Source organism: Aspergillus fischeri, genomic scaffold (genome assembly GCF_000149645.3).
Source record: "Aspergillus fischeri NRRL 181 1099437636264 genomic scaffold, whole genome shotgun sequence".
Classification (NCBI taxonomy): Eukaryota; Fungi; Ascomycota; class Eurotiomycetes; order Eurotiales; family Aspergillaceae; genus Aspergillus; species Aspergillus fischeri.
Window position 1 is genome coordinate 222,115 of NW_001509762.1, and position 14,529 is coordinate 236,643.

The 14,529-nt window shown below is 50.1% G+C and overlaps 5 protein-coding genes across 5 annotated transcripts, besides 4 other annotated features; 3 read left to right on the plus strand and 2 right to left on the minus strand.

Annotated features, from left to right (window-relative positions):
* Positions 1-402: 402 nt before the first annotated feature.
* On the minus strand, positions 403-1,309 carry NFIA_072930 (Rho4-like protein; the record flags this gene model as incomplete). The annotated part of the gene is made up of 3 exons (XM_001259274.1): positions 403-771; positions 822-1,025; positions 1,097-1,309. The coding sequence occupies 3 exons, from the start codon at positions 1,307-1,309 to the stop codon at positions 403-405; spliced, it is 786 nt and encodes a 261-aa protein (XP_001259275.1).
* A 1,727-nt stretch (positions 1,310-3,036) lies between these two features.
* On the plus strand, positions 3,037-4,844 carry NFIA_072940 (PAP2 domain protein; the record flags this gene model as incomplete). Its single annotated transcript, XM_001259275.1, has 4 exons — positions 3,037-3,091; positions 3,183-3,399; positions 3,502-4,272; positions 4,331-4,844. The coding sequence occupies 4 exons, from the start codon at positions 3,037-3,039 to the stop codon at positions 4,842-4,844; spliced, it is 1,557 nt and encodes a 518-aa protein (XP_001259276.1).
* A 908-nt stretch (positions 4,845-5,752) lies between these two features.
* Positions 5,753-8,950, plus strand: NFIA_072950 (SUMO protease ULP1; the record flags this gene model as incomplete). The annotated part of the gene is made up of 1 exon (XM_001259276.1): positions 5,753-8,950. The coding sequence occupies one exon, from the start codon at positions 5,753-5,755 to the stop codon at positions 8,948-8,950; it is 3,198 nt and encodes a 1,065-aa protein (XP_001259277.1).
* Positions 6,842-6,880: a microsatellite.
* A 613-nt stretch (positions 8,951-9,563) lies between the features above and the next one.
* On the minus strand, positions 9,564-10,970 carry NFIA_072960 (glycoside hydrolase family 16 protein; the record flags this gene model as incomplete). The annotated part of the gene is made up of 1 exon (XM_001259277.1): positions 9,564-10,970. One exon carries the CDS (start codon positions 10,968-10,970, stop codon positions 9,564-9,566), a length of 1,407 nt encoding a protein of 468 aa, XP_001259278.1.
* Positions 10,541-10,691: a microsatellite.
* Positions 10,550-10,615: a microsatellite.
* A 415-nt stretch (positions 10,971-11,385) lies between the features above and the next one.
* Positions 11,386-11,411: a microsatellite.
* Positions 11,412-12,477: 1,066 nt separating this feature from the next.
* Positions 12,478-14,039, plus strand: NFIA_072970 (uncharacterized protein; the record flags this gene model as incomplete). Its single annotated transcript, XM_001259278.1, has 2 exons — positions 12,478-13,228; positions 13,282-14,039. The coding sequence occupies 2 exons, from the start codon at positions 12,478-12,480 to the stop codon at positions 14,037-14,039; spliced, it is 1,509 nt and encodes a 502-aa protein (XP_001259279.1).
* Positions 14,040-14,529: the final 490 nt, after the last annotated feature.

A 14,529-nucleotide genomic window follows, 5' to 3' on the forward strand; every position in this document is an offset into this window, starting at 1 on the left:
ACACCCATGCCATGCATGCAGAAGAGTTGCCTCAGGCTAGTTCATGACAGACATCAAATGTTAAATAGAGTCAATCGCGCAAATGGAAATGAGGACAAAAAGGGTAATCGTTGGGTTCATGGTAACAATCATCAAGTCCAAACTGGTATAGCAACATGAAGGAAACATAAATCAGAAAGCCACCTTGACCAGCATGTCTGAAGTAAGGAATGACAATCCGCAACACCTGCCAGAAGCCGAATATTTCTTTCCAACTATTATCCGGCTCGGGTAGCATGCCACGTACAAAAAGAGAGTTATCTGGTCCATCGCGGCGTCGAGGCAGCCAGGCCCCGAAATCGGCTGTAAGAAGACCCGAAAAACAAGGAAAAATCAAGCCAGCGGAGAGAAGAAGCACAAGATTTACAAAATCTTGCAAGTACGCTTCTTAACCTTTTTGCTGCCGCTCCTGAGGCCACCGCCACCTCCTCCAAATTTGCTGCTGGGGCCGTTACCCTGGCTGGTGCCCATCCAGTCTTGTTCTTCGGCAGACACGACGGTATCGACTGCCATTGCAAAAACTTCATCAACACCGCGCATTTCCTTGCTACTGCATTCGATATAGGAAGCATTCATTCTTCTGGCAACTGCCTCGCCTTGTTCCGGTGTGACGGGAGTCAATCCTTGCGTTTTCAGGAGTTCAATGCAAGTCCTCTTCGTGCGCAGATCCGACTTCAAACCGACAAGAATTATAGGCGTGGTGGGACAGAAATGCAGTACTTCGGGATACCACTGTTCATGTTGGTCAGATGTTGCGGGAAGACAAGAGGTGAGTAAAATACCTTGTCCATGACATTCTCTAGCGATGCAGGACAGTCGATGGCAAAGCAGACGAACAAAAGATCTGTTTCGGGATATGAGAGTGGCCGCAGTCTGTCGTACTCTTCCTGTCCAGCAGTATCCCAGAGAGCCAGTTCGACTGTCTTTCCAGAAGCTCGATGGGTGGTTTGCGTGATATAATTCTCAAACACGGTAGGAACATATTTCTGAAAGGCGGAAATTTGAGGAGTGAGGGATGAGTCTCATCAAATCCGACGTTCAAGGATAAAACACTTACCTCGGGGAAATACCCTTGCGAATAACTGATAAGAAGACATGTCTTACCACAACCACCATCTCCCACCACCACAAACTTTTTTGAATACGCTGGCGGTTGAGTGATGTTTGTGGCTTCCGACATCCTTCCACTTGAGACACTGGTATTTGTGCTGACAGTTCCGTTACTCACCCTCACACTTTGACTACGCGTCCGATTGTGTCTTGGAGTCATGGAGGGTGGTGGAGTTGCAAGCGAACGGCGTCGAGAGGCTGCGTAGCCACTATCTTCATACATGTGTCCTGACATGTCCATGGATCTAGGAGAATAAATTTGCCACGAGGTACCCGGCGGATCCAGAAAGGGGGAAATCTGTCCAATGTACGGGCTGCTGCTGTAACGATCCAGCTGACGTATCAAAAGCAGAACGGAGTTATCGTCTTTCCAATTGCAGGTGACTCTCAGGTAACTGATGGTGCGGTGCGGTTCGGACAAACAGATGGTAAACTGATGCGCTCGATGGATGTTTAGAGGATAAGGTGCGGTTGAAAAATGGAACAATTGAAGGATGAAAGGGATGCCACTTCGTAAGCTCGTTTTCTCCCAATTGAGTAGAGCATGGCTGCTGCTCCAACAACGAGTGCAGGTGACATGAAACTGCAGCCTTCAAAATGCGGTGTTTACAGGCTGGAGGGCTGCCATGGCAACGCCCGTGGCTGGGATGACGCATGAAGATCCGCTGCCACTCGACCCTCGCACCATACTCTTTGGTTCCACAATCCCCATTCGTGCACGCTCTTAATTCTCGTCTTATTTTTAGAGTACCAGCGATACAAACAAGATCCGCCGGTTGATCTGGTCCATATTTCGTTGTCTTGTCGTTGGCCAGGCTGAGCTGGAGGTTCGGATCATTGAGCCCGATCGGAAAGCTGACACTGGCTTGTGGTTTGTCAGTACCTTACTGGAATTGGACCCCAGCACGTAACCACTTGCTCCCTAGTATTCCTAGATGAGGGACCTCTCTATGCCCTCGGCTAATGTTCCTTTATCTCAGCAATTGCCAGGCTTTCTCGCTCACTTTCGTCATGAATACGTGTGTGGTTTAATCGTCCAAACAGACGGATGCCACAACAGGCTTTGCTACGTCGGATATGAACACCCCCAGCCTCCATATCAAGGCTCTGAATGAACGACCTTCATGCTATCTACGTTGAGGGATCTAGACTTGTCCGAAGCTAATAAGGAATTTAGAGTTGCGCGCACGCAACATTCCTTGCATGTGATTCAGGCGTTGAGAACCTCAAATCTCAGACAAAGCATGGAGAGTCAGACCAATGGATGATTTGTGCTAGTCTGCCCATGTGTGCAGATAATTTAACTCGGAAGATTTTGACTGTCCAGGTTGGATCGACTAGACAGGCCTCAAGACTGATGGTCCAAGGGCCCTTACTCCAAAATATATATCTGCGTTTGATGTTGATATTTGTCACCTTTCTCCATGTAGCCATCACTAAACTGTCTAGATGACGACCAAACTCGTTTCTAATATTTGTTCCTAGTGCAGAAAAGACATTATTGTACCAATGCGCAGATAGATTATCTTGTGGCTATTGAATCGTATTCGTACCTCTCGTCACGTGCTTCTGGCTAAGGGGCCTGCGCACAATCGTTATCGAGACGCTTGGACTGCCAAGCGCCAGTCTCTCTTTATGCCGCGGGACAAATTGTCGTGGGCCCGCCCGCGTTGATCTGCTGTTCTGTCAGCCCCGAGTGGCCGAGTCCCCTGGAAAAAGCATAAAATTCAGGTGCAAGCGGACATATCGCTCAGTTGACTTTTTCTTCATCCGCCATTGCGATGTCAATGTCATCAATTTCGCGCCTGTGTTGAGACGTCTTAACTGGCCGGTACTCTATGGGGAAAACTGCAATTACACCACTTGTTCGAATCAGCCGCCTTCAGTATGGTTAAGGGCGCAAATGGCAATCCAGATGCCGGGCTCCGGAGCCTAGATCACTGTACGTGTGTGACATTTCCCTTTCGGAATGAAGTACACTACTTGTTTCGAGTCTTCGCTTACCTGGTCTCCTTTCCTCTATCGCTGAATAGACCGGAATCGACTCCCGCAATGGCGTTATGTGCCTCGACAGAAACTCCTGCCTCTGGTGCGATATGAGACACCCTACCTGGCTTGGTTTCAAGAGAAGATTCGTACTCCGACCCTCGATTCCTATTTTGCATTCACCGCCAACCTGGGAACGCATACCTTTTTCATGATCTTTTTGCCGATGTTGTTTTGGAGCGGTTATACGAATTTGGGCCGTGGGTAGGTGCTCGTGGGAGGGGTGAAGCTCTTAGAGCCGTCGAGAACGAGGACAACTCATCGCTGGGAATGGATCCATGTCGGCTAACAACTTGCGCCGCTCAGATTTGTCCAGGTATTGGCCTCTGGAGTCTTCTTCAGCGGATTTATCAAGGACTTGCTATGTCTTCCCCGCCCGCTATCACCTCCGCTCCAGCGCATTACTATGTCTGGTTCAGCCGCGCTCGAGTATGGGTTCCCCTCAACGCATTCGACAAACGCCGTCTCTGTCGCTGTCTACGTGCTCACTCTGCTCAATTCGCCCGATTCGACCTTGAGCAGCCACATTAATTTGATCTTCCAATGCATGACATATCTCTACGTCAGCTCCATTGTACTAGGTCGCCTTTACTGCGGAATGCATGGGTTTCTCGATGTCATCATCGGTTGCTTGCTCGGAGCTTCGATAACGTTCGTGCAAAATTTATACGGGCCTCTTCTCGATGACTACGTGTTTTCAGCATCAGGGAAACAAATCGCGCTGGTGGTCCTGGTGATAATCATCCTCGTGCGCATTCACCCGGAACCAGCAGACGATTGTCCGTGTTTCGATGACAGTGTCGCCTTTGCAGGGGTAATAATTGGAGTGCAACTGGGCTGCTGGCATTTCGCGAAGTCTAGCATCGCTTGGTCCGAGCCTTCCCCCGCTACGATACCGTTCCGGTACAAAGATTTGGGTCTGATAAAGACAGTACTGCGCTTTGTCCTGGGTGTCCTCTTGATTTTCACTTGGAGAGAGGTCATGAAACCTCTTCTCCTCCGTACCCTGCCTCCAATCTTTCGAGCGTTGGAGAAGTTGGGTCTCCTGCTTCCTCGGCGATTCTTTACCAGGGCTTCGTAAGTCTTCAGCCACCACTTCGAAGAATGAAGGATAGATTGATTGACAATTAGACAGGCAGTACAAAACTGTTCCAGCTCATCTAAAGGACCATGAAGTCCTTCCGTCGTTTGCGGAGATTCCGTCGATTTTCACCAATATCCGCCATCCGCGCCGCCGAGCCGTATCCATTGGCCCTCAATCCGAGGCCGATGTCTACGAGACTCTGGCATATCGCGAGAAGCGCAGGCGCGAAAGTTTGTCAAATAACGCTCATAATTACTCAGTCGCCGAAGACGACGGCGACACTGCAAATGTCTCCATGTCTGGGACGCAGCCGTCCAAATCGGCACGAAAGCAATCCAAATTGGACGAGTATGAACATATGATGGGTACTGGCATCTCGCGCCACAGCCCTGGCGCCATAGCAGCCATAGACCGAGAGCCTTCAACCGAACCCTTCCCTGCTTACGAAGAGGAAAAGGAACCGGATCTTACGGAGGTTTTCTCGCAAGTGAAGAAACCTCGTGTCCGATATGATGTTGAAGTGGTGACCAAACTGGTTGTATATTCGGGTGAGTCATGCCGTTAAGTAGCTGCGACGATGGTTTTGCTTACGATTTGCCCTATGTTAGGTATCGCTTGGGTAACGATAGAAGGTGCGCCTATAGTCTTCGACAAAGTAGGCCTTGGTTTGTAGAAATCCCGAGAGTATTTCCATCTACATAAATATTTTGTTCCTCAATTTCACGTCACTTCTCTTCTTTTTCCTACCTTCAATCTTCGTTCGCTTTCGCTGCGATCTCCTCGGTTGCTAGGAGCGAAGTGTAAGTGATTTGTAGATTAACCCCCCATGTACATGCCATACATGGCCAAAGTCATAACTAAACTGCGCCCGATTCCCAGTTAGTGGTTGAAATCCGGTCTATATATACTCAGCATCAAGCCATGATCGACTATCTACTCGCAGGACTTTCTACGAGAGGTAGATTGATTGCTTGTGGATGATCTACAGGATCGGACCATTCCACCTTTGGTTTAGCGCTGCTTCTGACGTACAGCGCATCACGTGATTTGTCGCGCCGCGACAAAGCTTCGTGAGAGCTTCCGCATCGGCGATAAATCTGAGTTTCTTATCAATCCCTTCCTTGTGGTACTGCCTGGTTCCTAATGAGAGATCGTACTCAGTGCTTGCTGCAGATTAGCTTCTATTGATGCTTTCTGTAAAGTCGCACACTGATGCGTTCTTTGCCATGGCAACAATTTGAGCTGTTAACAAAACACTGGGAGGTGAGCATGGTCAATGAATGTCCACCTCTATGTTTTGACTCAACCCACCTCTTCACCCACCTTCCCTTCCTTCTCTCTCTCTTCATCCTCTCTATCATCTTCATTGCAGCGTATCTTCTTTTTATGCGTTCCTCACCAGCTTCTTTATCCACAGCTTTACCTCCGGACAGCCATATCAACTCGCAATCAGATCTCACTTCCGACACCGAAATGGCTGGTGTCTTCGCGACTCAACACCTAGAGAAGGTCGACGAGGCCGAGAGAGACGCGCGTATGCTCCCTACTGATCACGCGCAATCAGAAATCGATAACATGTTACTTGATCCTATGGACACGAGTTCTATCAAATCCTCTCCTGCTCAGCAGCCAGAGACCAACGCTAAGCCTGTTGGCTCCATTCCTCCGCAGAATCATGTTCAGTCCTACTCTCATCTCGGACCCTCTGTTTCCAATGCCGTACCCCGCTATGTTGCTACAATTGATGACCCGTATCCCTGGGGTCCTCTGCTCAACTCCCCCTTCGTCAGACCTCGCTTTGCATTCTCCCCGAAGTCTAGAGCTGCAAGTCGCATCAAGTCCAGTCCAGTCGCAATCGCAAAGCCATCCGCCAACAGAACCAAACAAACATCCTTTGCGGCGCGAAATGGTTCTACCTTCGTCGGCCTCAATCACACTACGCGTCCCTTTTGGAATAACCGAGTTGTGAATGGTACCAGTCTTTTGACCGGTGGGGTCCCTTCCGTCGCTAATCGTGGTCTTGCATGGACCAACTTTCAAAAAGTTAACATGCCCTCTCAAGGTCAATCCCTTAAGTCCGACCGCTCTGCGTCTGTACTGTCTGGATTCTCGTCTCTTCCTCGTAAGAGATCTATTGACGAAGGCGCTACGAGTGACCCCCCTCAGAAAGTCCTTGACTACTCCAACAACATCCCTGTTTCCCCTTCCGCCAAATACCGTCGTGTGGACCAAAAGGGTTCCCGCTTGTCTCCTGTCCTGCCTGACGGGACCGCCCCGGATATGGCTGCTGGCCCTCAAAATGGAGATGTCTGCGGCAAAGCCGATTCTGAACCTACACCTACCGATAATAGCGATGGCAATCTGTCTGTTCATACTGGAAACGCCAAGCCATCCGTTACCTCGTCTCCCAAGCATAAAGCGATACATACTCTCATTTCCGAATCCAGAGTTCAAAACATCACCTCTGAAAACCAGGCGGATATAGCACAGACTACCACGCAACGTGCCGGAGGTAATTTCCCCGCTCATTCTCGCTTTTTTCCCCCTTCGTTCACCCGTGGTCCCAAGCCAGTTGAAGGCCCCAAGCCCTTTGAAGGTCCCATCCGTCCTTTTGAAGTCCGCGGTGTCATTCCCCAGTGGCATGATAGCTTCCCCCATGGTCCCATGCGTATTCCGGGCAGTTGGCCTGAGGAGTCTCACTTCGATTCGATTACTGATGTCCGCAAAGGTTGTAACGACCCTCTTCGAGTCACACCTCTTCCTATCCCACCCGCTTTTATCGGTTCAGCCTCTCCGGAGCACCCATATGGCCAGCAGACCACCGGGTCGTGGCAGGAGACATTCTACAATGCACGTAATAGTACTGTGGGCCGTGTAGTCAGAAAGGTTTTCAGTTATGCTTGGTCAACTGTCACACGGCTCTTCAAACCAAGCGGCGTTTCATCTCGTCGAACCGCTGCTGCTGTGTCAACTTCCCCCACTCGGGCGAACCTCCGTAACTTTCCAGAGCAGCAAAGACAGCAACTCAAGAGTCATCAATGGCGGAAGGAAAGAGGATATCCTACTGTCGAACACTATCCATTTCCAGAACTGTCCCTCGATATTCCACACTACCCAGCTGGCGCTGCTTCTCAGACCGAATCAATGGCGGAAGTTCGCGGTCCTTCCGTACCAAAGAAGCCCAGTGGAACCCCGCGACAGCCTCGAAAGCGTATTGGAACATCGGGACCTCGTACCGTTTCACTCCAGGGACGAGAGAAACATGGAAAGGAGAAGCTAGCGCGTGTTGAGTCGCTCAGCCCGCGGCTCAAACGACGCCTGCTCGCGGGCACCCGACTCAGTCGTTGGAGAAACGCTCGTCGTGAGCGCGCTCTGGCCCATGCACTTCAAACAACCGAACATGATGTAGTTCGGCCCCTGCAACCATCTGCCCAGGCGTTGAGCACCAGTCACATTGAATCGAGACGCTCTACACTGATTCAGCCTCGAGCTACTATTGAGCCAAAGTCAAAACCGAAGCGCGTCCGGTTCCAAGAGCCTTTGACAGAAACTCCTACCCTCACAGCTCCAGCCCTCCTAACGGAGCTTGCCCCTCACCTCACCCCACCCTCCCCTGAAATTGACCGTGTTGCCCAAAGGACAGAACAACAAATTGTTGAAGAGAAAGAGAATGTGCCCCCAGCTACCGAAGCTGCCAAGGCAGTGGAACTTGCTGCGCGTGACGACGAACTTCGAACCAGACATGATGACTGGCTTCGTACCGAGTTTCCATTTGGGCGACCCGTTTCCGCAGTTAGGCTTTTCTACCCAGTTCAGAAGCCACTTCCACCAGGTCGCACAGAGTCTATTTACGCGGCTGAATGGAGAAAGATCGAAGAAGAACAAAAAGCGAAGCAAAAGCCTGCCCGAGTCAAACCAGAGGGCCCTGCTGTACGACCTCTCCCTCCAAAATGGGAAGCGAAGATTTCGGAGATCAAGTCCATGCCAAACAATCGCCAGATCGCCACTACCCTGTCCGGTGATCCTCTGACCAAGAGAGATCTTGCCACCTGCTACACTCCAATGGCATGGCTGAATGACGAAATCATCAACTCGTATCTTGCTCTGATCGTCGATTACTTGCGTCGTTCTCACGGAAATGCCGGGCGCCATGACAAGCCCCGATTCCACGCGTTTAACACGTTCTTCTTCTCAAACCTGCGCGACAAAGGCTACCAGTCGGTACGCCGCTGGGCAACACGTGCCAAAATCGGGGGAGAGGCTTTACTGAACGTCGATACTGTTTTCATCCCTGTGCACAACAGTGCCCATTGGACATTAATCATCGTCAGGCCAGGAGAGAGAACCATTGAGCACTTCGATTCCCTTGGTTCTCTCTCCCGGCGCCACGTGGGGCTGGTGCAGGGCTGGCTCCGGGCCGAGCTCGCCTCCCGTTATGTTGAGGAGGAGTGGACAGTACTCCCGTCCATCTCCCCTCAGCAGGATAACGGGAGCGATTGCGGCGTCTTCCTCTTGTCGACCGCGAAGGCAGTGGCCATCGGTCTCGAGCCACTATCTTACGGAGCTAAGGACATTGTCGTCCTGCGCCGTAAGATAGTGGCTGAGCTAATGAACGGAGGCCTGGAGGGGGATTTCGATCCCACCAGTGGGGGTGGAGAACCGCTGCTTTAAGCAGCCAAACTTTTTCCTCGTTTCTTTTTCTTTTTCTTACTGTATGAGTATCTGCGTTTTGTTTTGGGTTTCGGCGTTGTCGTTTCAAGGGGGAGAAAGAAGACAGGAGAAGAAGCACTTTGGTGCATGATGTATGATTACGGACCGGCATAGACCGGCCTGGCCGCCTCCCTCCAACGTTCGTTGCATGTTTCGGGGTGCTTGGGGCAGGATGGTGGAACGATGAAATGGCCTGCGTTGTATGATTTGGAGATACCAGCATGGCGTTTAGGGTTCTTGGGGTTTGGCGCGTGTGTGCATTTTCCGCTTCTGATACCCCGTCAGTCGAAGCTTCGGCTCCTGACTTGAGCATGCATTATGGTTTCTGAGAGCTCGTTCTTGAGCGTCTCTGCCTCCGCTTGTTTGTGTTTATTGTACAGGATAGTCCTGTATGAAAATGAATCTACCGATTGTCAAGCATTCTTCAGTTTCGGATAGAGAGGCAAGAATCGTTGGGTGTTCAGAGATGCAGTCACTACGTGCGTGGATTTATATAGAGCGCCTCTAGTCTTAAGGCTGAGGAGGCATTATGAATGTTACATAAGAAATAAGACTATCGTAATTGACAGAGTCATCAATGACCGCGAACATCATCTAAGAAGCATGGCCTCAAGCATTGCCTGGCCGCGTCCTTCCTTTGAATGAACTCAACTTCCCCTGCCGATGTCTCATGGTCTGATTCAGGTCCTACCTCTGGGGATCGCGCAAAAGGTCTATGTTTGTGGCTTGGAAAGGGTACAGTATCGCTCGGTGCGCCGTTAACCTCTGTTGATGTGTTGTAGGCCACCTCGATCCACTCAATTCCTATGTATGCGCTTTGCCCCACGGGCATTTCGCCTGTCCACTCCCCCCCGTTACTCCACAGATTGATTGCCATCATACTCGGTTGATCAGGAACATGGTAGGTGTTGGAGGCTTTGATCTCCCCGTTGGCGTACCATTTGGTGATATTGTGCAGCCAGTCGACCCGGTGCGTGGTAGGGTTCGTCCATGGTTGGGAAAGTGTACCGATTGAGGCCGCCCCCGGAATCATGGCATCCGTTATGGGGTCGTAGTCAGGCTGATTAGCGTAGCGAACGATATTAGTTGGATCTGAAGTCAGGATCTCGATGTCGGACTCGCAGGTCGATGAACGATAGGTGAAGATACCCGCACATGCACCTCCGGGTACCACTGATTGATTTGTAGGGTTTCCTTTAGGCACTGGCCGGCCATACAGCATTGGCTCTCTGTTCACGGAGCCGACTGTCATGACGCGCATCCGGACTCGTAGGGAGCAGTGGAAGATATTGCGAAGGTGATATTCGAGTTCGGCTGTCGCCGTGTGGTTAGGGAACCGTGTCGTGCGCAGTACGAGGTGAGTGGACTCGGAATCATTTGTATATAGGGTGTTGCTCGCGAAAAATATGTTTTCGGGTGAGTTAATGATAGGGAGAGGTCCATATTTGTTGCTTTTTCGGTGCCACTTTTGGGGTTTCCAGTCCCTTGCGAACGCAGTTTGTGAGAAGAGGAGAGTACCCAGGTCAGGTCCTTCGCCGACTGCTTTCATACCATCGTGATCGTTCTCGTCATCGTCAGCGTTGTCTTCATCTTCAGTGTTCTCTTCGTCGTCAGTGTCCTCTTCATCATTAAAGTTCTCTTTATTGTCGCCGTTTTCTTCAATGCCGACGTTCTCTTCCTCGTAATCGCCTTCACCGTTGTCAGTTCTGTCGGCTCTGGACCGGGTATAGCTTCTCCTGTTGGCGCGGCCTTTGCTGCCATTGCTATCGTAACGAGGCAAAGGGATCTTTCGGAAGTCCCAGAAGGCGTAGTTCTCAAAGTATACGGTTTCCGATCCGGACACAACATAGCAGTCACACTGACGCTTGTAGAAGTCAATGGGGAGTCTAGGAGATATGGTACTGCTGTTACTTGGAGCAGGATAAGAGAGGATTGTCGTGGCGAAGAGCAAGGGTAGAAGAGAGAAAAGGAACAACTTCATTTTCAAACGCGTTCGAAGTGTAGGTCGACGTGAGGATAATAGGTAACAAAAGTCATAACAGCTCCCTTAAATCGACATGACGAAGAGGTGTAGGTCTCTCGCAACCCGATACTTGAGCAATGGCGAGGAAGCATCTTGCAGTATATATCAAGAAGAGGCAGGCGCGTCTCTTGTTGTTTCGAACAACTCTCCTCCCCAATCTCAGAATTGTCGAGAGCCATAGCAAGTATTAAATTCTACTTATTGGAGTTCCCTTCACAGTTGTGCTTCTGTGTTACTTTGATTGAGAACTTGGGTAAACTGGCCCACTTTGTATGGGAAAATGTGCCCCCCAAGAATCATTTTCGGACCCGGGAACGTTTGCACACACAGTTGCAGCCCAGACGAGGTCGGTGAATCTATGAGGGTATAGATCTATTCATTGCATGTATTCATTGCATGTGCCACAATTGTGTCATTATTAGCATCAATGTTTAGCATGACGCTCGATCTGGAGCATCTCCAGTGTAAACGGCAAACCTCGTAGATAGTAGCAATATCGCGGGCTGTCAACTGGTCAGCACCGCCAACTTGTCAACCTGCGAACGTTTTGTGATCGTAACATATATATGTGATGAGTCATCTAATACGATTCAATTTAAGTCATGAGCAATGTGCTATGAAAAGCGATGGTTTATCACTCTCGATGGCGCCATATACTCATCGATCTGGATGTAGGCGTTGCTGGTGTTCCCATTCCTTATACCCTTGTACTTGGATTAAGGTGTAATGCTTGTATCAGTAATACCAAAACTGTCCCTCGAACGCCGCAGAGAGACGCCAAGCAGATATTTATGCTGTCCAATTGGTGGTCGTCCACCTCGAGGCGGCAGTCGCACATCAGTTATGATTGGCTTCTAGGCAGTCAGCTGGACGCAAGGGAGGGGCCAAGGCGTTAGGCTGTCCTGAAACGGTATTGTCATAAAGCCAGTAATTACCAACAGTTTCAGTTTCGTCGCTCCTCCTGGGTCGATTCTTGGATAGATGAGGGTTATGAAAGTGGATAAACGATTTTTGACTGTTAAGCTAGATAAATGTATAGAATAGAATTATTTGAGAGAAAATATCAATTGTCAGCAGGTAAAATCCAACTGTTAGAAATGGCGAGTCTTGATGGTTGCTGTCCGGCGATCCGGTGTTGGCGAGGAGTTGCCATATGTGCTTGTGCCACGCAACAAGCGACCGAAGAAAATGAAAGGAGGGGGCGTCAGCCGGAACGAGAAAGGGAGTCGTCCAACTTCCTCACTCAGCCCTTCCGTCCATCCATCACATCATCATCCATCATCACCTACGACTTAGCCATCATTACCATCATCGAAATATCGTCAAAATGGATAACCTTCGCATATAAATCGATCTGCACCTGCAGATGGTACAATATTGACGCAGAATTCGAACTTGGGCCATATTTTTACTGTCATCCATTATAATCCTCCTACCGACCGTCATCATCATCCTCGCTATCACCATGACTGCCACACTTGAACGAAGTCTTTCCCGTACATCGAGCATGTCAATACCCATATCCAGTCCTCTACTTTCAGTCAGACATGATGTGACGCCTCCTATTCTATCTGAACCCTCTTTGTCACAAATCCACGACCGTTTGAACCTCCTAGATTCACGAGTGCTTGAGCTACGCTCGACAGTTCTCACCAAGGATGGCTATGTTGATCGACGTAACCGCGAAGACGAGCATATTCGCCGAGAATTCGAAGCAAATCGCTCGATATCGAATCGAATTGATCTGAACGTGGTTGCATTGAGGACGGATGTCGACCAACTCAAATCGGGCGTGTTTCAACTTAAATCTAGCATTGGCCAGGCCGGCAACGAGACGGTCTTTCTGCGCAGTGATGTCGACCGTCTCCAGAAGAATGTCGATCAGGTACAGGCCGACCTGGAACAGCTTCAGACTGATGTTTGCGGATGCCGCATTGAGATCAGCAAACTGCATGCTGCTATCAGTCAACTACGTACCGATCTGATTACTCTTCAACACGAGACATCGCGTCACCTGAACGCGGTGTTCAATCGGTTCACTCTAATTGAGGCTCGCATGAAGCACTCGGAACGGGTTCGATTCAACTCCCTTGCTCACACCACGCATGCCCCCATCACACCTGTTCCGGTTATCGAAGAAGATGGATCTCTTCAGTGGCCCGAATACTTCCCTCGTACAGTCTGGAGATTCTGGTGCTTGAAGAAGCGCAGTAGGAGTGAGTGAATTTGTACTCAAGATGAGTCTTATGGTACCTAACATAATCCGCAGTTAACCGACTTGTACAACTCGCCGAATTCTATCAACTGGGAGGTTTTGAGTACTGGGGCCGCATGCACCAATCAGACTTATATGGCAGCGACAGCGATTCTAGTGAATCCAGTGAATACCCATCAAATCTGACGCGTGCCGAGGCTGTTCGTCAGTATCCGGAATCCGCACACCAAGCTCTCGCCGCAACTTTGGGTCTGGTCTACTACAAGATTCGGAATGAAGTGGGTGAAGGGCCGAACACTCATATCCCCCGCCCCCCGAAGCGGGAGCGCCAACAGGAGGATCTGGCTTCCGTCTCCTCTAGTTCCAAGCAGAAACCGGTCAAGATGCCACGCCGACCCAACAACGTCTCCCCAACCACTCTGCACAGGCTCATCACTGGGCCCTCACTGGAATCGAAGTCGCTGGTCTCGGAAGAATCCGACAAACTTGGCTGGAATGTCCACTCCGACGTGTCTGACGACGCCATGAGCAAGCTTCGAGGTATCGTGTCTGAGGAAGTCGGTACCCTTCTTCGTGCACTAGAGCAAGGTCGTCTCAAACTCAAACCAAGCCGATCCGAACGATTAAATATGTCTCCTACAGAATCCAAGGGAGGTTCATTTCAGGGCAAGGCCCCAGAATCGGCTCAGGAAGATGAGGTTCGCACAGTGGCGAACACCGTTGCGACCGAACTTGTCTCACCATCATCTACAAGGAATGAAGAACATGATCTCCCAGACACAGCATCCGATGCTACAACTCCATTGACTTGATGGCGCTGCCTGGACGGATTTCCGCCCCCGATAGACCACGTGACTTGATCCATGGTCGATCATAGGGCTTCATACTTTGTACAGACCCGATTGTCTGCAATTCTGGCTTGTATGGGTGACCATACAGCATTCCTCGACTGGGATTATGCTGAACGCGGCAATTACGCGCCACAGCTTGACTCTTACGGCATCGGTCATCGAAGAGTAGCAATCCCTTCAAATCCTGACTGACCACCTCTACAACTGAACGGAGGTCACAGGAGCTCAACGTGAACATTCACCGCGAGCTATATTACATATAACATTTCTGTCATCTTATTATCGACGGCAAGTCGAGCAGGACTTAGCAGGACTAATTTAACTTAGTCCAGCTGCTGCTGCATAGAACCACCAAGCATGGCAAGGCGTCCTGGAACGGTTATATTTTGCAAGGATACCCATTTGTTTGTTATATTTGACATTTATTCATTCTTGGACCGGAGTATATACC